Source organism: Microtus oregoni, unplaced genomic scaffold (genome assembly GCF_018167655.1).
Source record: "Microtus oregoni isolate MIOR12 unplaced genomic scaffold, Mior012 000001F_ref0000356, whole genome shotgun sequence".
Taxonomy (NCBI): Eukaryota; Metazoa; Chordata; class Mammalia; order Rodentia; family Cricetidae; genus Microtus; species Microtus oregoni.
The window spans coordinates 53,281,404-53,306,535 of record NW_024543060.1 but is presented as its reverse complement, the minus strand read 5'-3'; the positions used below and the strand labels follow the sequence as shown (position 1 = coordinate 53,306,535).

The 25,132-nt window shown below is 36.5% G+C and overlaps 2 protein-coding genes across 4 annotated transcripts in view; one reads left to right on the top strand and one right to left on the bottom strand.

Annotated features, from left to right (window-relative positions):
* Fgf14 (fibroblast growth factor 14) overlaps positions 1–15,720 on the top strand; it is a 475,374-nt gene extending 459,654 nt beyond the window's left edge. For all 3 annotated transcript variants that reach the window (XM_041666516.1, XM_041666533.1, XM_041666525.1), the window contains 2 exons: positions 5,824–6,022; positions 9,270–15,720. In XM_041666516.1, coding sequence (XP_041522450.1) covers positions 5,824–6,022; positions 9,270–9,406 — 336 coding nt within the window. In that variant the 3' untranslated portion in view covers positions 9,407–15,720. The remainder of the gene's footprint in view (positions 1–5,823; positions 6,023–9,269) is intronic.
* A 128-nt stretch (positions 15,721–15,848) lies between these two features.
* Positions 15,849–25,132, bottom strand: part of Itgbl1 (integrin subunit beta like 1) — a 180,036-nt gene continuing 170,752 nt past the window's right edge. The window contains exons 9-11 of the mRNA XM_041666505.1: positions 22,472–22,618; positions 17,386–17,499; positions 15,849–16,289 (exon numbers count right to left, since the gene is read on the bottom strand). Of these exons, the coding sequence (XP_041522439.1) occupies positions 16,198–16,289; positions 17,386–17,499; positions 22,472–22,618 (353 nt within the window). The 3' untranslated portion in view covers positions 15,849–16,197. The remainder of the gene's footprint in view (positions 16,290–17,385; positions 17,500–22,471; positions 22,619–25,132) is intronic.

Sequence of the window (25,132 nt, the reverse complement as noted above, 5' to 3'; positions counted from 1 at the left end):
ATCTCGTTTTGGCACTTTCCGAGAGTTTATATTTAAATTTAAATTTAAATAAGCATTCTTGTATTATCACTGCCAGCATTCTGTCACAGTAGTCCTTTTGGTTGAATGACTAAGAAACATAAATTAGATCTTCAGAGATAGCCTGGAGTCCATGCTTTTTCAGTCCATTGAAAATATCAAAGTGGAGGTGCGTGAGGTCCCTCCCAGCCCTTGGCGTACTCAGTGTTGAGAAATAAATTGTGGAACCAGTCATAATGAAAAGGTCTTTCAAAAAAATAAAGAGAAAAAAAATGAAGAGGCCTTTTTTTAATTAATTAATTTATTTATTAAAGATTTCTACCTCCTCCCCGCCATTGCCTCCCATTTCCCTCCCCCACCCCCAATAAAGTCCCCCTCCCTCGTCAGTACGAAGAGCAATCAGGGTTCCCTGCCTTGTGGGAAGTCCAAGGACCACCCACCTCCATCCAGGTCTAGTAAGGTGAGCATCCAAACTGCCTAGCCTCCTCCAAAGCCAGTACGTGCAGTAGGATCAAAAACCCATTGCCATTGTTCTTGAGTTCTCAGTAGTCCTCATTGTCCGCTATGTTCAGCAAGTCCGGTTTTATCCCAGGCTTTTTCAGACCCAGGCCAGCTGGCCTTGGTGAGTTCCCAATAGAACATCCCCATTGTCTCAGTGTGTGGGTGCACCCCTCGCGGTCCTGAGTTCCTTGCTCGTGCTCTCTCTCCTGCTCCTGATTTGGACCTTGAGAATTCAGTCCTGTGCTCCAATGTGGGTCTCTGTCTCTGTCTCCTTTCATCACCTAATGAAGGTTAATATTCAGGAAGATGCCTATATATTTTTCTTTGGGATCACCTTCTTATTTAGCTTCTCTAGGCCTTATGTCAAGCAAAAAGAACAAAAATGTTGCTCTTTTTCTTTCATTTGAAAACTCAGATCTTTCACGAGTTCCATTTTTTTTTTTCCATTGCCCACGCAAATGCACGGATTCTTCAGTTTGTTCCCACCACTGTTTCCCCCGTGCAGGGCCCGGGATAGAGATTTATCCTCATCAACAAGCCTTGTTTGACAGATTGCTTCACTCCTGCTCACCATAGCCTTCCATGCCCAGATGACCCCTAATCTCATCAATTACAATTATTTTATGTTCTACTTACTGAATTTCCCAATATGTCTTTTGCCCTAACGCATCTGGAACACTCAAATGCTAAACTATAACTGTGTCTGCTATCAAAAATAAATACTTTTTCTTTGTGTTGATGAGTGTCACTTTTATAGATCTTTTTACAAGTTAGCATCAAGGAAAAGATTTCATGTCCTAAGTAATTTGAGTAACATGCTTTCAATTTTGTTGCTTATAATTCTGATAACATTTGTCAGTTCTCTATATAGTATGCTAATATTAACGACTTAAATGAGCTCAAATGTACATTTTTGACAGACAGTTTCTTGAAATGTTTCACGTTTTAAGTTCAAGTGGGACACTGAGAAAGACTGTCATTTTAGTAAGAGAGTTATTAAAAGTTATTAAATCTATCAACAAATGGCAGCATGGCAGGGACACTGAGTACAGTCCAGGGTCATGGGACTGAGGGAGAGTCCATTTTTATACAATTTAGTGGAAGCGGGAGGGCAAATCAATTGTAAAGTTTTGTTTGTGGTCTGCAGTTAGCAGGTAACCACTGAGTAGTGGTAGTCAGGTGAAGAATGTCGGGTGTCTAATGGATAGCATCTTTCCTGACTGGGCGTGACTAATTGGTTAAGAAAGACAAGAACCTAGAGAAATGATTTAGTTCTAGAAACCAAGGTACCTTAGTTTCGAGAATTAGAAGTTTGGGAAAAATGAAAGAACTTCAAAAAATGGAATAACACTTCATAGTCCAATTAACCAAAGACTAGGAATCTTGAAATGTCTTGCACTGTGACAGTCTTTGTGTTTTCATAATTATTCTCTTGCTTATTCAAGAGTGCTATGTTCCTCACAATAGGTTTTGTCACTCTGATAGCATATATAAACCTTTGTCACATTTCTTCAGCCTGCCTTCCTAGCCACATCACTTTCTGTTTCTTCCCAACAATGCCTGTATCTCAGGGCAAACTGCTAAAGGTCCTGCTAATGCACAGTAGCATTTCCTGTCTCTAGTCTGTCATAATGCTTTTCACTCCCCCTATAATCCCTCTATCATCCAAGATGCCAGTTTACCATAAATAGTGTGTATTTATATGGTCTTTTAAAATAAAATGGATGACTAATTTTATTTATTTTGTCATACCTGGCAGTGATTTCAATACTTGATGTAAAGCCATGTTTATTGACTAAACATGTAATTAAATGTTGACCTGTGGAATTTGATAGAAATGAAATAATTTCATAAATACATAAAAGTTTACTTATACAATGGAAAGTTTGTTATTTCATAACAACTAGTTAGTACTTATTACATGCTGAGTGCTCCAAAACGAGTTAAATTCACACTAGTTTTCTCAGGCAGATTTTATTTCTCTATATAATTTCAACTCCATTTTAGAAATGTAGACTGAAACCCAGGAAGATAAAAATCATCTTTCCAAGAACACTAAGCTAAATAAAAATCAAACACTGATTGAATCTTAGCTGTCTGGGAATACAGATAATAATCTTCTGTTCCATTGGCTTCCATTTGCATATTAAAAGTATATTTATAAGAAATTGTTGGGACCAGTTAAGTCCTGGCCTTCAGTTGCTCTTCCCTCCTAGAGCCTTCTAATTGAAGTTACTAGAAGCTGTGCCTAACTTAGAGGATCAGAGGATGGGATTTTCACCTGTTGGCCATTGACTGCAGTGTATTTAAGCCTCCATGGTGCTATTAAAGAGGGGCTTTTTGGTACCAGTGTTGGAAGGTCTGTGTGTCGGTCTGTCTCTACGTGTGTATTCTCAACCTCCAGCCCCTTGCCCGAAGCTTGCGAACTGGGTTCTAGTGCATAGAGCGCAGACAGGGGCTGCGGTGTGCGGCAAAAAATGATAATTTGTTGCATAATAAATAGTCCCACCTATGTGTAGTTCCAGCAATTCTCCTGAGAATACAGTCATTGCTTTAAACTGTAACATTTGAGGACTAGATTAAGTTCTTTAAAAGTCTTAAGAAACTGTATTAGATAATAACATCTTGGAATGTTGTTTCTCTGTGTATTCACTCTTATTATTTCACCAGGAATAAAATGGACAAAAATGGACCAACCAGATTTTACCAACATTATATATTTCTCTGTTGTTGTCATTGTTTTGATCTGTTTCATTTTGTTTGTTTGTTTGTTTGAGGCATTGTCTGCTTGGCTGTCCTGGAACTCACAATATAAACCAAGCTGAACTTGAACTTGGACAGATCCACTTGACTTTGCCTCAGAGGTGCTGAGATTAAAGGCAAAAGATGTCTGTGTATCTGAAATCTTAGGCAAAACTTACAAAAATAATGCAAACAGAGACTAAAGAAAAAGTTTAATGAGCAAAGTCCTAATCATGCAAGTATGAGGATCTGAATTCAGATTCCCAGCACCCATGTAAAAAGCCAGCCATGGCAATGTGGGCCTGTATTTCTATTGCAAGGTGATGATAAAGACAGGAAGATTTTTGGGCTCCCTGGCAGCCAGTCTAACCAAGACAGTGAACTACAGGTTCAATGAAGACTCTGTCTTTGAAAATAAGATGAAGAGTCATAAGGAAAGAAACCTGGAATAGATTATGGCTTATACACACATGTACTCACACACTCTCTCTCACACACACACATACATACATAATGCATACATGCACATACATAACACATGTACACAAACACAAAAGTTTCTAAAACACCTTAAAAGTGGTGTAAGAAGCCTTGCAGTGTCCAGTGAATAAGTTACATCATATATGGCAGATGTATTGGGAGCCCTTCAAGCTTTATTGTGTGGTTGTGATAAAATACCATGACTAAAAGCAACTGAGAGAAACAAGAGGTTTATTTCATCTTACAATTCTAGGTTATAGTGGAGAAGTCAAGACAGGAACTTCAAATAACTAGTCATATCATAAAAGTCAACACCAGAGAGAAATGAATGCCTGCAAATTCACTTGCTTGTGCTCAACCTTATTTCTGTGATTTCTCCAACCTAATATAGCTCAGGACAGCATTCAGGAATGTTGCTGCCCACAGGAGCTAGGCCTACACACATCAATTAAGTTGATTAACACAATCTCTCACAGACATGCCCACAGGATATCTCTAATCAAGACCTGTCTTCCTAAGAAATCTGCAGTTGCATAATGTAGGCAATGAAAGTTAACCCTCACAGGCTGTAAGTCTGGTTTGGAACATTCATTTTGCTGGCCTCGCCACTTTATCCACTTTCCTCTGAGACACCTCTGAGACCCTGGCTCAGTGAGGCTCAGCTTATTAATGAGAACTAAAAGGAGGGTATTTGGAATCAGAAATTTAGTGGAAGGCCTGAACATTTATTTAGGCAAGATCTTATTAAAATCTGGGGTAGTATCATGGAGATCTGCAGACATCTCTGTGGGAGGGGCCCACCCTACCTTTTGTTTTGCTAATGTCTTATATTGATCAATGCATATGTCATCCTTGCCATGAAATGCATCTGAATGAATGAAATTCATTGCTCCTTGGAAAATTGCTTTCTGGTGAAACAAATTTATGGAGCACACTAAAACATACTGAAGAAGATAATGCTCAATAACTCACACTTTTTAAACTTTTTATTTATTCAATTTATATAATATAATAGTATTCATATTGTGCATCATGATCCCATTCATTTCCCTGTACCTTTGCATCCACCCTCTGTTCCTAAACACTCCCCTAAAAAATAAATTGAGAGGGGAAAAAAGGAAAAATTAAAAATCTCACCATGGAAGTTGCAGTGTGACACAGTGAGTCACGCAGTAAGCCCCCTTGTCCATTTATCTTTACTTGCAAGTGCTTGTTGCAGAGTCATTGGTCTGATTCAAGGCCTCTGGTTTCTCCTACACCATGGATGCTGGGCCCTCAATAGTATTCTTTCTGGATATCCTGTTGTTGTCCTGTGTTGTGGAGATCCTGCAGCTTTAGATCTGGAGGTCAGGTCCTTTCACATGCTCCAAATAGAATGGATGTCCTCAACTTGTGACATACCAATAGCTCTGGTGGCTAAGTTGTATTCCATCTCATTGTATGACTCTGGTTTGCAGTTTCAGTCTGTTCCTCATTGTTATAAATTTGTCATCCTGGAATACTAGTGATCCAAGTGACAACTGACTACTTTTTTGCAAAGTTATTTCAGGGGAAATAATATAGTACATGTAACATCTTAAATATTTTTGTAAACTTTATCAGGAATAGATGGTGGCACACTAATGTGGTAAGTGGTTAGACACTGATCGATTTAGGCTCTGTTTAAGTGAAAATACTGTATGGTTCATTTTTATTTTTGTTTTTGTCATTTAGACAGGGTCTTGCTATATAGGTAGGGCTGTCCTCGAATGTGCTGTGTTAGAACTGTCTGCAAACTCATAGCAATCCACCTCCCTCACTCTTCTAAATATTCAAATTACAAGCATGAGCTACCCTGACTATCTTACATTTTTTATTTCCTTATTAAGAGAAACTTATCTTTGCATATATATGCCCACCAATTGCAGACTTTCCAAATTCCTTTGGTATCAAAATTATGTATAGGGCGTTCCTGCATATAGGAACACTCAACTCCAGTTATCCCTAGGTATGGTCAATGTGTCAGAGAAATTCATGCAGAATGAGTGAACATTGGAAGCTTCTGCTTTCTACTTAACTTTCTTCTCTTCTTTCTTCTAATAGGAACTTTTTACCCCTGAATGCAAGTTTAAAGAGTCTGTTTTTGAAAACTATTATGTAATCTACTCATCCATGCTGTACAGGCAACAGGAGTCTGGCAGAGCCTGGTTTTTGGGATTAAATAAGGAAGGGCAAGTTATGAAAGGGAACAGAGTAAAGAAAACTAAAGCAGCAGCTCATTTTCTACCCAAGCCATTGGAAGGTGAGTACACCATACGCATCACCCTCTTGGAAATTGTTATATACATTACACAGAAACCTTTCATAGGCTGACAGAAATGTCCTTTATTGGAGTGCTGTTTGAATATGTTTCTCCTTATTGTTCTGGGCTAAGCTTTGTGGGCACCAATATAGGTCTGGGATAGAACATGAGCTCACATGTGCCAAAGCCAGGATTTTCATTTCTGGACATCAAAAACGGGGGGAAAGAAGAAAAATAAAAACATCCTCCCTCCCTCTCCCTCTCCGTCCCTCTCCGTCCCTCCCCCCCCCCGTGTGTGTGTGTGTGTGTGTGTGTGTGTGTGTGTGTGTGTGCATGAGTGTGCACGCATGTACACACAGCAGAAAACTTCTTTCAATGCTGCAAATCCTCACTGTCCCTAAAGGTCTAAGTACTTCATGATTTATAGTCAATTATTTGAAAGATAAAAATAAACTATGTAATTACAAACAGGTAATAAGTATATAAGAAAAACATTTTCACATAGAATTTCAAGTATTTGCCTGTTTTCAAATTGTCTGAGTAAAATATTTTTTGAATTGTTATAATTCTTTAAAATGATCCTTAAAAGCTCTGTAAAGTTCCATATCTCCTTCTATGCATAAATTATTTCCCTTTTATTAAAGGAACACGTCTACTTTCAGCTCTAAATAGCAGTTCCTTCACATTTATTTTTATCAGATCCCAAGGCCCAAGTTACCATGCTCTGTTGATTAGGAATATATGTACTTTGTTTATTAATTATTCTGCCAGAAGGATCAATCAATTGCTATTACTTACGGTAAATTTTAAAACTGAAAAAAAAATGACTTTGATGCTATTCCAAAATTTTCTTAAGAATCAAAATGAGGAACCTAACAAAGCAAGCAAGCTTCACAGGTGACCTAGCCTCATGGGATAAAAGAAAATACCACCAGGTCCCTCTAGAGGCTGACATGGTGATGGTAATGACTTCTTGTAGGTTGTAGCCCAGATTATCTACAGAATTTCTCAGTTTTCTCTTAGGACTCTTCAGGCTTCATGCTTTGAAGTTCCTCAGTATTACCTCCTACCACCAAGCTGACCCAGCCCCTCTCCTATAGGTATGTCATGTTTGAGACATATAAGAAAAGGATGAGGGGCACAGAAAATATCAGAGATGTTCCTGCTGCAGTATAAACAGTATTATCACAAATAATCCTATTATTTGTTATTTCAGCCTTAAGTTTAACTGTTGTGTGAGTATGGTGTATAATATGAGGAGAGAAAAATATTGTGATATCATATTTGAAAATAATTCCTAGACAGAGGTATTCCAATCAAAACAAGAGAGTGTGCTCTTCTATTCCTTTAAAACACTATTTCTGAAACACAACATTTAAAAGTGATGATTATTATAGAGATATTAATTTCTTTTACAAGCCCAAATAGGTTATATATTATATAATTAAAAGTTTTAGGACAGTTATAGACATTTTTACAGGGGTATGATTGTTTCTGGATATTCTAAGGCAGTCAGATCTCCCACCCAACTTTACTTAAAAGATAGTATAAGTCAAAACTTTGGTACTACTTGGTCCTAAGTTAACTAGTACAAGTGAGAAATTGGAGATGCTTTAAGAATGCAGACAGACTCTTTCTTTTTCTCATTTTTTAAAAATTAAAAATAGGTTTTTAATGCAACATATTCTGATTATGATTTTTCCTCCCCAAGGATCCTCCCATATCCTCTCCACTTCCCTATCCACCCAAGTCCAAACTCTTTCTTTCTCTCTGTCATTAGAATTGAAATTGACATCTAAAAAATGTAAAATTTGATAAAATAAAAACAAATAAGACAAAATAGAAGAAAACAAATAAACAAAAAAGAAAGAAGTCAAAGAATAAGCTCAAGAAACACATATAGATGCAGAAACACACAGATTAATACAAACAGAATTAACATAAAACACAAAATAAGATATATATATATATATATATCCTATAAGGAAAGAAAACAACAAAAAGCCTAAAGCCTTGACAAAGCATTATGAGACAAAGAACCTCAAAAAATGCCATTAAGTTCATTTTGTGTTGACCATCTATTTTTGAGTACGGTGATAAGCCTTAAGATTGGTTTGTATACCTTTAGACTCCACTGGAGAAAACTAATTTTTCATTTGTGAGAAGTTATCCTTTGGAGAGAGCTCCTGGGTTAGAGACTGACTTCTTTTACATGGTTTCTAAGTCATTTATCTCAGTATGCATTTACCTTTATTAAGTGCGCTAAGAAAATTCATGTGTTACATTGATGCAAATGTAAGATACCTCCACAGCACACATGGCATTGATTCTCGCTCAACCCAGGGTCTTTTCTGCAGCACCTGTGCTTTCAAAGCCCAAGCAGCATGTTGGGAAGAAAGACTCTAATTATATTGCTGGTGGCAGATAAGTTTAAGTCAACTAATTTCTCCACATGTCAGATATTCTTAAATAGCCTTTCCCAAGACGCTGCAAAAGCATTTCCCAAAAAGTGGCATGAACTATGGGGCTCATGTAAAAAAGCACAACTCAGACAATTCCTTGATTTCCTTTCAGACATTAGTCTCCACTGCTCTTTCTGTTTTATGCCTCTGTCTTACCAACACCAATTACTTGATTTTTAAACAATGCATCAGAAAAATAGATACAAAAATATAAATGCCATACAGTTGCCTCCAGTTGTATAAAAGCCCTATTTATGATAGTGGAAAAGGAAGTAGAAGAAATTATTCACAGAAGACTCGGGCTAAAGCAGAAGGAACCCTTTATTACCATAAAAATAGCTTAGTGATCTCTGGTGAAACTAGAATTAGGTCAAATACTTTTCTTCCTGGAGGTTGAGGCGAGAGAGACTGTGTGTGTGTGTGTGTGTGTGTGTGTGTGTGTGTGTGTGTATCCCCGCGCGCGTATGCTCATGCTTGAGTTATGTGTGCTTTTCTTTATATGTTTACAAAAAGTTCATAGCTCTTAAACTTTATTAGAAAACACATCTATATACATATGCACACACATATTTAAGTATATAAATTCAAGAATACATTAAAGCTATGTCTTAATTTATAGATTAGAAATGACTGCCTTAACACTGCTGTCCTCTTATCAATGGGATGGTGTTCATCCACGAAAGACAGATACAGACTGGCTGACGTCTGTGCAAAAAGTGGTGTGCCATTCTTGCATGGTAACCAGATAACTTCTTCTTTTTCTCTCCCTGTCTTTACATCTCTAGTTGCCATGTACCGAGAACCATCTTTGCATGATGTTGGCGAAACAGTTCCGAAAGCTGGAGTGACTCCAAGCAAAAGTACAAGTGCATCTGCGATAATGAATGGAGGAAAACCAGTCAACAAGTGCAAGACCACATAGCCAGATCCTCAGGTGTCCTGACTTACTTGTCCAGAGCACAGTGGAGTGATTTATCCTTACTAGACATTCCTGCTCCTGTGGCTGAAGAGCCCCAGCAATCAAGCTGATGCTTGTTCTATGCTGTCTCAGACCTCCTTCGTTGCAAGTGGATAAATCTCAACCTGTGGTCCCCCACACCAAGAAGACACCAGGACAAACCAGCTAAACTCAGACCATGGAATGCCCTACCAGATATGGAATGCCTTTTTAATATCTTTTCTGTGACTGTGACACTTCATGTGAATGACATACTTCACAAGTACACTCAATACCTTGCCTGCTGACAGCTACCCATAATCCTTTTTTGAGTCCTGTTTCAGCGAAATCCATGTGTTTAAGTTCAATTTTGCAGCACACAAATAATATTGAGTAATTTCTAGTTAGACGCTGTAAACCTGTGCTATCATGGATTTCTCTTTTTCCCATTTTTGCAAGGCTGCTTGCTCCACTGTCTGTGACATTTAGCAGGATTGTGTTCCTCTGAATCTTCAGTGTTGTAGTTGGTTTAGTTTGGAGAACAATCAGGGAATCAGGAAGCCTTCTAAACCTATTATTACAAATCGTATCTACAAAGATTAAGGTTGTCTTTGGCTCACATTACCGATTAAACACACATATATGCTCTGTCCAGTAGCAGACACTGGACTCCCGAGGTGGTCATGGCCTGGGTAGACCAAGGGTCAAACACAATCCATGGGAAGCTCTCTATGATAGGTGTTTGGCATCCCCTCTAAGTTTTTTCGTGTGTGTATGTGTGTGTGTGTGTGTGTGTGTTTTATACATATCACAAGCTTACTGGTAATGGTAACATTTGCCTTGCCCAGCGAGCAAGACCCACTTGGTTTTTGAGAAAGTGGGTCCAAAGAATTCTGTAGGCCTTGTAGGCCTGATTAAGGTTCATTTTTTTTTCAGCTATTAATCCTCATTATTGGGAAAAGGAAAAATAAAAACAAATCATTACAACTTATAAGAAATATGCTACCTAAATCCATTTCTGGCCCTTTCCTCCCTTTTTCTTAATGAAGATAACTCAATGCCTTCTCCCCGATTTGGGCTGCATTCCAGTTGTCCTCAATAGAGCATGGGCAAGGCGGCTGTGTGTTCTTTCCTGCAGAAGCAATGCACACGTTAGTATAAATTAGACCTTAATATTTTTGGTTTTTAATACAAGTTTCTAAACTGGATAATAGGAAAAATTCTTTTTTTTTTTCACAGCTTAGCATGCTGGGTCTGGTACTGTGTGTGTCACCAGTACACATATACCTCTAACTCAGCTCTGTAGGGTCCAACAGGTTGGGTTTGAGGTAAATTGCAAAGATATCAGAATGCAGTTTGTTGAATACCCTAGATAAAACTAAGACAAATCAACACACTCCAGCATTGGGGATCTGGGCCATTTAATTTATTTGATTTTGTTTTCTTTTGCTTTTTGTAACTTCATTTTTAATTAAATTCTGTGGAACTCCAAGTTTAAGGGTACTAAGAAAGGTGGTAAATTTCTGGAGACAAGGTTTGAAGAGTCTATATAAAATGTTCAATATTGGATTTAAAGAGCTTCAAACTGTTCAATACTAAACTGTTTGGAAATACATTTGTTACCTGTGTGTACACAATAAAATTCTGTGTTTTTTTTTTCTCAGAAAATCTCATTGAGACCAAACTGAACCTCTTTTCTAGAAAACAGTCTATGTGTGATCAACGTACTGGCCTCTTGTTCTGATTTCCATGTGGCAGAATAACCTAGCTGCCATTGGCCCCCATCGACACTGTGCTTATTGGGAAATTATTTTCTCATTGATTTCATGAATTTCCATGACAGCCTTTGCCCAACATAGAAAAAAAATTGGTTTGCTTAGCTGATTAAAGTTTGAGTATAAATTTAACTATGCTTATTTAATTTTCATATTGGATTCCATTTTAAGAAATAACAATTAGCATAATGTTTGAGTAGATTTATTGTCAGTAATGCTCAATTACAGATACAAAAAAATGATTCCTTTGACCATTACTGATTTGCTCTTATGCATAATTAGACAAAACTCATTAAATGATTATTTAGGGAAGACATACATACCATAATATGTGGTAAAATGTGAATAATTTGTAACTCCTTTTAGTTGGCCTTATAAACACAATTTATACCCATCCACATGTACACACACCCCAAAACTAGCCTACCTTTCTGTTTTTGCTAACCAGCATTACTTGAGATTTCTGTTCTGAAGACCTGGCTAGTGATTAAAATTAAGGCAAGATTTATTTTTGTAAATGATTGAGATTCATGTTAATGTTTTTCTGTTTTGTTTTCCAAGAGTTGTCAGTTGTCTATGAGAGAATGTATTACTGTAATCCTAGTGGTTTCTTCTAATATATGTTTAGATACATTGCAGAGGGGTTCTTGTTATACCTTTGATTTAGTTAGACCATTTCCTTTGTGTCTGGTCTCACCTGTTGCATGGAAAGAGGAAAGCACCAAATGAACTGCATGTACTAGGACCCATGTAGAGGTACTGGTATGTATTTTTTGATTTACATACAGAGAGCTTGTCTGTATTGTACAATTTGTGTTTCTTACCATTTGTTGTATTCACAGATACAACATATCAAATAAAATACTCATATGAAAGCATATGGAAACCATAAATAACTTTATGTACAAAATAGCATTGTATCATCCTAAATATAGAGAACTCTCTGTAAATAAGTTGATAAATTCAATTTTCCCCTTTACCATGCCAAAGAAAACTTTAGCTCCTTGATGATACCTCTCTTGCTAATTTTCTGAAAGAAGTTCATCATTCCTTCCCTCAGAAATTAAGTTTGCTATAATTAAGTACAATATGTCATCACTGATGTTCTGTATAGTAAATCTGATGGAACACATTTGTATTTATAGACTGTGTGTTTTATATCTCCCTCTACGTATATCCATTGTACCATGTCTCTAAAAGACCCATTCCTTCTGCATGCACATCTGGTGGGGGAGGGATAGTTCTACCACCTTGTTATGGTAGCTGATTGCTTTACCTATCCATCAACAGTGCTCATTAATATTAGTCTCTTACATAACTCAAGTGTCACAATTTTTGTTTCCAAATAAGTTTGCTTCCTGAAATTTAATTTTTTCCCAGGAATTAATTATGGAAGATACTCAAATAGTCTGTCCTGTGTGAAGTGTAAGAAGTAATTGAGTACCCTTTCCTTATATATTCTGGAGAATTTGGGATCTGTTTTAAATGTATTCTGGAGAATTTGGGATCTGTTTTAAGTGTTTGCTTATCCTGGGTGCTTTGGGGTGAGGACTAGATCCAAAAAGGATCCCATGACTTTTGCTCTAGTCTTTCTAATTATTGACTTCCCAGCAAGTAAACAGAATGTATCATACTTCCCCACTTAATTATTAAACTACTAAACCATATATTTTCCCCCTAAAGGACCAATGTCAGATTTGGTACTTTAAGCAAACAAACCCCAACACATCCTTTGTTGCTCCTTAAAATGAATATGTATTATTTTGTTAAAAAATTTCTTCCAGATATTACATGGATAATAGATATTTGATATCCCCTGAAAAAGAAGCCTGAGATTAGAATGACAAAGTTTCAATTTAAAAGAAACAGAAAATAGTTTAAAATGATTTTTCAATTTTATATCAGAAAACAGGCATATCATAGGAAAACAATTAGGCTAAATGTCCAATTATTTCCTAAAGTACAGATTTAGTCAAATATAGAATGTAAATTGTATTGTTCTGAAATAAAGGACACAAGGATTGGCTTTAAAAGTAACACACAAAGCTATGTGAGTATGTGGAATACTGTGTGGGTTTCAAAGTTGTGACAGTTGAGTTTGCAGATTGAGACTGTTGTAGTTTTTGTTTTCCTTGTTCTTGGTTCTCATTTAGTCTAATCTTGATATCTGCTGGTGAGTCTGAGTTTGTTTTTGAGCTGGTAGAGGTAAGTCATTTGTGGTGCTGCTGGAATCCAGATGAACTTAGGATTTCTTAAAGGCAGTAGGAACAATGGTTCTCTTCATATCTTGAGGACTTTTGTTGACTTTTATAATTCCTCTGGAAGGATTCTCCACTCATGGTTTGTTAAACAAGTGCGGTGAGGATCAGAATCATCATCACTGGTGAACCTAATGCCACCTTTTCAATTATCATGGGTCCCAGTGTAAATTTTGAAAATCACAAGCAAACTAAAGAGATTTGCTTACTTTCTCCTACTCATTAAAAATTTGTCCTTGCTCAGCATTTTCAATGAGGTACTTTCTATTTTGGAGTCAAAGTACAGAATCAAATTAAGGTAGGAGATATATTATGTCTTTGCCTGTCACCATGTTTTTTCGTTTTCATTTTTTTAAACAAAAGTGTGTGTGATTTTCACACACACATACACACACATGTTACAGCAAACAAACAGAAGGTTTTTTAAAGTCAGTTTTCTAAGAAAAAAACTGATTAGTGTTTAGGTTACTGTGAGACATATATTAGCTTCCTTCCATAATTTGTAATAACACACTCCAGAACATGGCAAACTACAACATACTTTCCTGTTATCTAAATTTTTAAGACACGTTTTGATCTTCATGGAATTACCATTTCTCCAATGTTGAACTCTATTCTGAGAACACTTATATGCTAATGATGTTTTAACACTTTTTCTTGTGAAGATTTAAGAAGAACACCACATAATTTTGTGGTAGAAGCTACTTATAGAAATGATAAAAACTAGAGAATTGTAATAATTAAAAAACACACACTTGGGGTGATGAAAGGGATCTGGAGGTAATTCCAAGGGCAAGTCTGGCAAACTATCATACACAGCTGTGATTAAAGTCAGCCCACAACCTGTTTATGTATGGCTCAGGATGGATTTTTATTTATTACAATTTTAAAATATTAAACAATTAAAGAAAAATCCTACAGTGGTTTATCTAATATCTATTATACATTGTTCACACCTTTAAAGAAGGCTGAGTCCTGCAGTAGGGAAATCAGAAGGTCTTTGTACCATAAGGGAATGGTCATTGACACTCATGTTTGGATATCACCAAACATATCATCAGAATTGCTACTGAATTATTGTAATTGGCTTAAAATGTATATAAAGAAGAGGAAAATATAGAGAAGAGGAAAAAACGCAATCATCCATACTATACCTTAACTCCTTATATTTTCTTCATTTTATAAAACTGACATTGATTGCCAGCTCAGTAATCGAAATAAAACCTATATGGCTGGGTCCCCTAATCTCAGGATAGAGGCAACAATTTTATAAATAGGTTAAATTCTCAGAAAAAACCAGCACCAGTGAAATTGACTCTTCAAATACTTTTCAGTATTTAATTTTTTAAGTAATACAGTGGAGGCATGTTTTCTTTACTTTTGGTGACTTGACTGATAAAGTCCAAGCCATGACTCTAGAATATTTACATTATTAATATAAAATTTGCAAGTAAAATTTCATCTTAAAACAATACAGAAATGATTTTGCTATGTTATTTTAGGATTTTACAAATAATTCACATTTAGGAAAAAGGTATTTTTTTAGCTATAAATAATGTTTGCTTCAAATATGTGTATAAGTAGATCTAACTGTATATATGCAAGGGAACCCTAAATATTGTACATTTTCATAATTCAATGTGAGTTTCATACAGAGCAAAATTTCACCAAGAAAATAAACATTTTGTTCCTATCACTGAGTGAATATTTGTAATTTTGATTTAAGCTATTTCTAGATTTTGGGGTCCATTTCTGAACTTCTAAAACAGGTATTGTTCTTTTTGACCCTGCCACTTCTTTGAAGAGCAATGAATGCAGTATGAGGATCCTGTGTTTCTAACTAGACACTGTTTTCTTCAGAGGACACATTATATGAATCAATTTAAATAAAAACCAGATTTCTTGTACATGTAACCCATGCCTAGTATTAAAAAACATGGCCTGTTAGTTCCTGGGATCTAAAGTGGGCATTCCAATTCATTTTTATGTTGTGTTTGTTTTCAGTGCATAAATAGATATTGGCACAGAATATAAAAAAACTTATGTCACTATTTATTAAAATGTCAAATTGTACATTTTTTATTTCTTCCTGTAAGACATTCTTGTGAGTATAAAGCCCTTTTGATCTGGTAAATTCCCACCTATCATTACACGTCATATGTGTCTGTCATTATTTTCCCAATATGCAAATTCAGAGTCATATGGAATCCTGGAAGAATTCTACTGATTGGTTTATGTGAGAATAAATATCATCCTTATATTCTGATACAGTGTTTCAGTGGTGTCAGACTGTAGAGTCCTAAATACCATGCAATTTAGCATTTTTCACTTCGTATTGGCAAAGATTGGGTATCAGAAAATACTTTGCTGTGAGGGTCTTTCTATTATCTATAGAGTTTTCAGCATTGTCTATGGTCACTACCTCTAAAATGCTCATAGCACAAGGACTCCTACCATACCCAGTATGATAACAAAATTATCTGTAGACATTGCCAAATGTCTTGTGGGTTGCAAAATTGTCCTCCTCAGTTGTGAAACACTGATGTTAATTATGGGAGAACAATTCTTCATGGTATAATTTACATCAGTTTGCTAAAGTCGTTTCTAATGAAGACCCATATTTCACTCAGGCAGTTAGAAATAGAAAAATACACAATAGTTTTTCCTACTGCTGTATACATGTTTTCCTCTAAATTTCTAAAATGGCCTAGAAATAAGAATCCAGTTGTCTCCCATAGAATCATTAAGGATATTCAGTGCCAAGCCAGATTTCACATGCATTTCCATTCCATCCATCCCAGCATTCACAGTTTCCACAGCTACAGATTCCATTTCCTGCAACAAAACATGTGGATTAAAATGATGATCAAAAAGCACCATTAGAATATATGACTGTAAATCATAACTGTTCATGAGAAAACCATTCTATTTTTCCTCTGTGTTTTATAATACAATGACATTATTATGTTATTAAAAACCTGAAAGAAGTACAAGTTTAAGATACTTAGTGACATCTCTTTGTAGCCATAAGCTGTTAATCAAACAGTACTGACTCTTGTATCACTCAGCTGGGCTCCCATATCATAATTCGATTTTCCGTTTTTGGGCAAACCATGTCTGACTTACACATAAATGCATAAAAATATAAAACCCCTTGATATGAAGTTAGGCAGGCCAGGGAGCTAGAAAAATATCTTTGTGTAGTAAAGTGGAGAGAAAAAGTGATTGTCTAATTTAATGTCATGTCAAAATAGTTATATTTAACCTTATTAAAATGTTTGATTACAAAACTATTTTGGGTTACTGAGAAAGAATTTATTAATGGTATATTTAATCAGCTAGAACACTATTAAGTATGTGTACATTTTATATTTAAAATAATAACTTCAGCAGAACACATATATATGTTATTGTTTAACTTGGTTTGGTGTTTTTATAGCTAATTATTATAATTCAATTAATTAGGTTTGTGATGGCCATCACACAGTCAAAGCTTTTGTATACTCTATTACTGTCTTCCCCACCACACACATATTCACATGTATACACAGCTCCCTAAAGCAAGCCAGTATACCTTGTGGCATCTGAGTGCTGCTTAAACAGTAGCCTTCCCCTGGACCATGTTAAAATAAAATGATTGTCTGAAGAATTCTACATTTGCATAATTGCCCATATGTAAGTTTGTAGGGCAGATTACCCTGTAGAAGTTTCCAAACAGTCATATAATCTGGCTTCATCCTTTTGCATTCTTTTAGTACAAATGTTAGTGAATCTTTACAGATGCTCACTTATCCTTTTAGAATTACTACGCATGCGCATTGCTCACTGGAGCATATGGGAGCTGCCTTCTCTGGTTACCTAAAGCAGTGTGGTGGATGCCATTTAGCTCTATTGTCATCCGTGGCACAGAAGAATTCCTTCAGTTTAATACCTGTGCAAATGAGACCGTCGTGTTTGTCGCAGTCTCTGTCGTCACAGTCACAAAACTCCCCTGAAACATACCACTCTTCCGCAGAACAAATACACTTTCCACAATGGCAGGAACCTGCAATCACAATGGGTACTATTAGCTATTGTGAAAAAAACTAAAGGTTTCCATCAGGAAGCGAATATCATTGAAACAATGACAACAGACTTATAATAACCTATATTCTAAAGGTAAAAGTTTATCGAACAACTGCTTTCACGAGTGAAGGCTTTACTTACTCAAATACATAAAGGTCATTCAGGAAAGCCTTCATTATAGATCTAGACAGTTGCAATTAGCCTGGAGCAAATGTTCCTTGGTCCAGTCTGGCTGAAATGTCAATGGAACAGGATATTGCTCATCCTTAGAGATCCTTTCCCCAAAAGGTATTCAAAATAGACATTTTGTTTTGTCCTTTTTTAATTGAATTGCATTTCAAAGTTCCTATTATCTAAAGGAATCCAATACTAAATTATATTAAATGAAGATTCATTTTGTAATTTAATAACTACTAAATTATTATCTTAGATTTTTTGCATGATTTTCTTGAAATGGGGATACACGAACTTCATACTGAGTGGCAAAGTGAAGTGCTAAAAATTCAGACACAATCCCTTATGTCTGATTGATGTCTCAGACCTGCCCTTCAGGATTTTATCTAAAATCAGGAAAAAGTCCTAATAAACCCAAAATGGGGTCGAATCAAATTTCCTACCCTTTTATAATTTTCTTTCTGGTTACCTATAACCCAATTTTAAAACAACGAAAACTATTTAGTTATTGAAATATTTTGGGTAACCAAGACTCTTTACTAATAGCATATTTAAAATAAAATAAGGTTTGTGTTATTTCAAGAAGAAATTTCTTAGTCCAAATATCTTCCAAGAAGGGCTTTGAAGATCATGCAAAAAGCTGCTCTTGCTATAGCTATAAGGACAACCGCAGAATTCAAAAGGACTTTTCCATTTCCTCATTTGGCTTTTCTTTCTGGACACAAATTCTGTTTACTAAAAGATACTGAAAAATATTGCGAAGTTACTCAAGTGACCAATCACCTTGAGGAAATGTGAAACAGAAAATCTTTAAAGCAGTTAGCAAAACCCCAAACTCATTAAGTTCTAAATACCGAGATAAGACTCGGGGGTGTTCTGAGAACTTCTCCTGAAATAGGGTGACTGACGAATGATTAACAACCTGGGAGCACAGAGAGCAGAAAACCTGGGTTTGGGGAACACTGTCATCAATATCATGGAAGAATTCAAGTTAAAATGTTCTAAGCATTAAGTGCTCTATGAGTTCATGACGTGGAAAAGGTATATGCACTTGAGGTGAAGGAATCTCCCACAACCAAATTTCATTTTGGCCTTTCCTCGTCACACATCTCAAGACAAGTGATCAGTCAGAACTAGCTATAATGTGACAGTTGTATTTATATTTATCGTCTACTTATTTGTTAAGTGAAACACAATGTCACTTAGTATTTACCTGTTTTACTGAGAGTCTGGGTTGACTTGCAGACTATTTAGGGCAATATATGAAGATCTACCACTTTTGTAAAGTGGTTGACAATGTGGTGGTTGCCTAGGACCTTATCTGCTGGTCAAGTGGGAAAGACATAAGAGCTTCAAAAATTCTCAGCTAGGTAGAAAGTATACTCTTTTTAGAATTAATTTTACCTAAATTTAAATATTTTGTTTAAAGTTTATAGATATGGAAATGTTGAACGATCAATTGTTTATTTAACAAATGGTAAATGAAATACCTACATAGGCACTCCATTGTCTATCACAGAGATACCCCCTCAAAGGAACATCATGCTTAGTGGCTTATTTCCATTATAGAAGAAGGATTAACTATTTAAGGAATTAAGTATTTCTGTTTCTTATATAGTATCTCTTATATCATGAAGTTACTTCCGCAATAGAAATAAATGACTTTATATGATATTAATATAACCACTCCTAGGATGCCTTTTCATGTGTATCATAATTCTTACAAAGAGTTTACACTTCATCTTTGAACTTATCTCTTGCCTGGAAATGATTCTTATTACTTCTTTTGTTTCTGGAATGCTTAGATGCAAAGTATAGCAAAGTATTTTCCTGAGATGAGCACGCTCAGCTAAAGTCAATGTGGTATATGTAGACTGAATATTTGACAAGCAAATTATAGTTCCAAATATAGTAGATGTCATAAAGTGTTTAGAATAAAACTGGGATTTGATTTTGTGTATGCTATGGAAGTAATCTTCCTGGTCACCACAATAATCCCAGTTGTGTTGTTTCTCTGTTGATGATTGGTAGGAAATTCCTCTACTCCCTCCAAAAATAGGAACAGCATAGCATGTAGTACTAACACAAGGTATGTAGTCATTAGAAACTATTATAGATCTTTATTGTAGAGAGCTCTGGCTGTTCTCATAAATAACTAATAACGGGGATGGATAATCTGTATCTAGAAAGGGAAAAGTCTGAGAAGATCCTGTTTATCAAATGTAAGGTTACTGAACACCTCAAAGTGAGCAACTGTTCAACTCAGCAGGCTAGAACCCATTCCCATTAGAGGCTCAACCCAGTTGTAGGCTGCAGTTTGCCCAGCCTGTCCGGAACTCTAGAGTGATAAATCTGCAGCTACAACACCATTAACCCATTTGTTTTATTCTCCAAAAGGACTCTTAATAATGTTCCTATTTTCCTTTGTGCTTTTTGCTGGCTTCATTATTGAGAAAATTTTTCATCTATTTGTAGAACATTCTGAAGAACTAAGGAGGAGAAAGAAACAAATTTCATTTGAACATGAGAATGGACTAGTAGAAAGAAAGGATGGGGGAATTGCCTCAGACCACATTCCAAAAACAGTTAATAATATCTCAATCCGAATCAGTTCACCATTTAGTCACCGATTTGTGATGACTGTCACAACAAAAACATCCATATAGTTTCATAAGTGAGCAGTTCTTGCTTACAGAGTTGACTAGCAGCCATACTGGGCATGACATCTAGGACACTAGGATAAGTTTAGTCTTGAAAGTTTAAGTTTTTCCAATTCTCTGTTGTGAGGATAAAGAACAGGGGTAGTCGAGAAACAGATGGATGAACGAGGGTACTCTGGACTTGCTAATGGTGTGGGTGCAGCAATATTACTGTGTCAGTTCAAGGATATATTTAAGGGCTTGTCCCATAACGTATCTCTGACTATTGGAGTGATTACTTGGATCTAAAATAATGTTATTAAGATAAACATATTACTGTGCCACCATGGAACCAAATAAATAAATAAATCCCCAAACCAACCAACAACAAAACCACTATAAATTTCACTATATATTCTGCAAAGGTAGCTAAACTTAGTGGCAGCATGGCCACTAAGCACATTTCTCTTGGTCATTTACAAAAACAATTTCAGCCTGGGATTAAGGCCCCATTCCATCGCTGACTTTCTTTTTCATTACATCAAGCCTGACAAAATGCTGCAACCCTAACCCCAGCAGGCAGTTTTCACTATTGTACTAATGACGCCATCTGTTCTGAAGGTCACAACAATGTATCGTGTTTTAAATTTTTCTATGGAGTGATTTATTGTCTTGGCTATAAATTTGTAAGAAATAAAATGCTATTTATTCATCGTCTCCTGAAGTGAAGGCTTTATTCACAGTTCTTAGCAAATGCATAGTTCAAGTCTGTCATATTGGTGGAGGCAGGTGACAAAGTATCATGGCATGCAGGCACAGGCTGGTCCCTGGCTCACACCTGTCCCATAAGAAGAAAAAAGTGTCTGTACACTTTGGTATCGCCAGAATAGGACTTTTCCTACATGAATTTTGTAAGATTATATTAGTCAATTAGATTCATCAGAGATACAGAGTGAAAGGGTGTGAGAAAACTTCCTTTCTCATTCACCATGTTGAAATTCCCTAGTCCCTCACATGCTGTACTTTTACTGTGATTCTTGGAGGCAGGGAATTGGACATTTCTCTCCATGGAGCCCCTAACACCCTTGTTATCCTCTGTAACAAAGAAAAATTATAGCAGCAAGAGCTCAGCCCCAGCCTCTTTCTTCTATACCCACCATGAGGCCTCCAGAAAGGAGGAGAAGAAGAATTTAACCACTTTTGCCTATCACTAATGTGAGCCATGAAAACCAGAATGGAAAGCCTTGGATAAACTTTACATTGTTCTTTAAATTTAGCCATGCCCAGGCATCCTCTAGGATCTCAATGGTCAATGACCTGTGATTAAACTCACACCACCCAAAACATTAATTGGGAAAGCATTAAGTAGGAATTGGTGTTTGGTTTGGTTTGAGGATAAATATTTAATCAAATTTTGCATTCTTTTTCCTTTCAGAAAAAATTTAATTCATTAAAAACTGTGTATGTGAATGTTCAATGAGCATGAGAGGAAGGGCCATGCAGGTGAGAAGATGATGTCTAATCCCCTGGATTGAGTGTTATAGGCAGTTGAGAGCCAACCAATGTGGGTATTAGGAACCAAACTCTGGTTGTCTGCAAAAGCAGCAAGGGTCTTAACTACTAAGGCCTCTCTCCCCATCATTACTCAACGTTTTTGTATTTTCTATATGCAAATTACCTAGCTGAAAATTCTGAATCAACCCAATTGCTTATATATTTTATGGAATAATTTTGCATAAAATTCATTTAAGAGAGTAAATGGACTGTAACTCACTGCATTAGTGAGTATAACTTTCTGTATCCTTATGGAATTTACAACTGGACATGACTCAGCCAAAAGCTATTTATGGTAAGTTTCTACATATAAATATTTAAAAATTACACCTGGGTTTTTAATATAAATGGAATCTTCTTTTGGTAAAGCTTTTGTAAAAACTTAGGAGCTTTCCATCTTTTACACAGACAAAAAGGATTATAGCACCTAGTTCTCACACCTGTTGCTGATGCTCAGCTTTCAGGGTTAACACAAGTTGAATGCCTTTTCTCAGGCCAAGTTCATTCTGGCCAAACTGGTTGCTACTTGCTGTTCTGAGGGACCAGGTGTCTCAGCAGGGATGCAGCTCCAGCGGTGATACTCACCCTTCCCTGAGCACAACATGCCATCTGCTGACTCACACAAACTCTTGCTTTGTTCTTCTGTCATGTTACACTTCCGTGGGTGTTGGCAGAGCTTGCCAAACCATCCTTTCTCACAAACACAACGACCACAGGAGCATGTGCCATGGCCTGTGAAACAAACATAGATGAGGATAAGAGGAAGATGTGACTAAATGTGCAGAAAATTAGTTTATAAATAGAGAGTGTAAATCATAGGATCTCGTCTACCGTCAGACATACTTTCCTTATACATACAACATTCTGACACATCATTGTTTAAAACAGCATCCCAACAACAATCGAGCTTAGCATGAAACATTTGGGTATTGTATAGGAAAAAAAGCATTTGAGAAAAAAATTGAAATTATTTAAAATAATTTCTTATTTGCGTTTCTTTCAGCATGTTGTTTGTGTCACTCTTCACTGTGCAAACCATTATACTCAGTTCAATTTTGAAGGCTAGTCACGTCATCGCTGCGTGCAGGAATTGTTAATTGCTCTCCTGTGGCTTACTAATAAAAGCAAAAGATATTCCTAATGATTTTACCTTTTTACATTCCTCTTCATGAACAAGAGCAGATAGAGCATAAATACTCATGCCTTTTATTAGTGTGTCAAAGTTAAAAATTGCACGAGACTTGTGTTCTCATTTGACCTCCTGTCTTTTTTTTGTTGTTTCTGATGTTTATTCCTGTTTTTTGAGGTGTTTATCCTTCAGGATGAAACACTATGCTTGTGACAGTTATATAGGGGTATATAGTCCTCTCTACCTGCGTGTAAGCAGACATCTACTAGACTTCCGAATTTTTCAATTTAGTTTTTTATTTCTACCAAGTGCTTTGTTTCTTTCCTGATAGCCACACCTTCTTACAGACAGATCAGCCTCTGAACCAGTTATTTGCCTGGAAATGATTTCTCAAGTATCTATTATGAACAGAATATGGTGCCAGGGACCATAGCATAGGAAAGGAAAGATGATGGCTGAAAGATGATCCTGCTGTGTTTACAAGGACTTGTATCACTGTCGTCTATACTGACTAGTGTTTATGGATCTACAGTCACCATTCTTTCTTAAATATGTGTTCTGAGACTCCTTTCTGCATATAGAAAGATTAATGGACAAGACTCTTTTGTTGAAAATTCATTATTATGATTAATTTAACATAACCACTTATGAATCCAGGTAGTGATTTTCCATAGCTTGACAATCTCAAAGTTAATGGGAAGCAGATGAGATACAAATTTAAAATAAATCTGAACAAAGACATCTATTCCCAAAAGTCTTTCCTCATTCATTAAATGTTGTGCTGTCATAGCCCATGAACCCAAGTGTCGTCCCCAATTTACAGATAAGAAGTTGAATGTTGTGGGAACTCCTTCAGACAACAGCCTTTAAGATACCAGTCCACTTTGGGTGTAGTCTCATGCACTATAAGTACAGATGAAAAGCATATGTGGTTCCTTTATTTTCTACTGGATTTGGTTCCCAGTTCCCAGCACATATAGAGGTCTGCAGACTGCTACCTTTACTGTGAGTTTATCCACAAATTAGTAAACCTTTGTTATACTCCACTGTTGCAAGGAACTGCTTGTTCATCCCGGCAGCCCAGAACTGAAATAATCACACAGAAATTGTATTAATTAAATCACTGCTTGGCTCATTAGCTCTAGCTTCTTATTGGCTAACTCTTACATATTAATTTAACCCATTTCTATTAATCTGTATATCACCACGAGGTCGTGGCCTACCAGCAAAGTTTCAGCACATCTATCTCCGGCGGCAGTGGCTCCATGGTGTCCCCTGACTCCACCCTTCTCTTTCTCCCAACATTCAGTCTAGTCCTTCCCGCCTATCTAAGTTCTGCCCTATCAACAGGCCAAGGCAGTTTATTTATTAATGGCAATCACAGCACACAGAGGGGACTCCTACATTACTCCATTCAGGGCTATTGTGGAACTCTTTGGTACTATGGCAGTTGAACCTCTAAATGCTATGTTATTATGTTTCACGTTATACTTCAAATACTGTAATCCAGTCGCACAGCACCAGAACTCGGCTCTCGTTGCTCGGATTTCATGGTCTGCACACCTTCCATGGCAGCACAGCATCTTTCTCTTTAGGAAAGGAACTGCCTAGTCATGTTTTCTTAACAAATGTCTTTTTAACTTCTACATCATCTGCAGGCTTGTACTTGGCTCTTTCCCCTTTCAAGTCTCATCACAACTAGTTTACTTATGCCCTCTGACAATCCACCTAGATTTTATCCTCATGCTTGTTTTTGTGATCTAATAGACAACCCCCGCTGCAGAACAAGCAACTTCCAAAACTACAGCAATGACAGAAACATCCGGCTGCTTGGACAGTCACCCCAAGGTGTTGTGGGATATCTTTACACTGTGAACAAGTACTGTTGTGATTGGGGTAATTAAATGCTGAGTGACCAATAGCGAGGCAGGAAGAGGCTAGGAAGGACTTCTGGGACACAGAGGACTCTAGGAAGAAGAAAGGCCAGTAGACTCAGAAAAGTTCAGACATGCTATGAAGAACCACATTGAAGAATGTAGTTTAAAATTATGGGTTAATTAAGCTATAAGAACTTGTTAGAAAAAACAAGCCTAAATTAAAGCCAAGAGTTCACAATT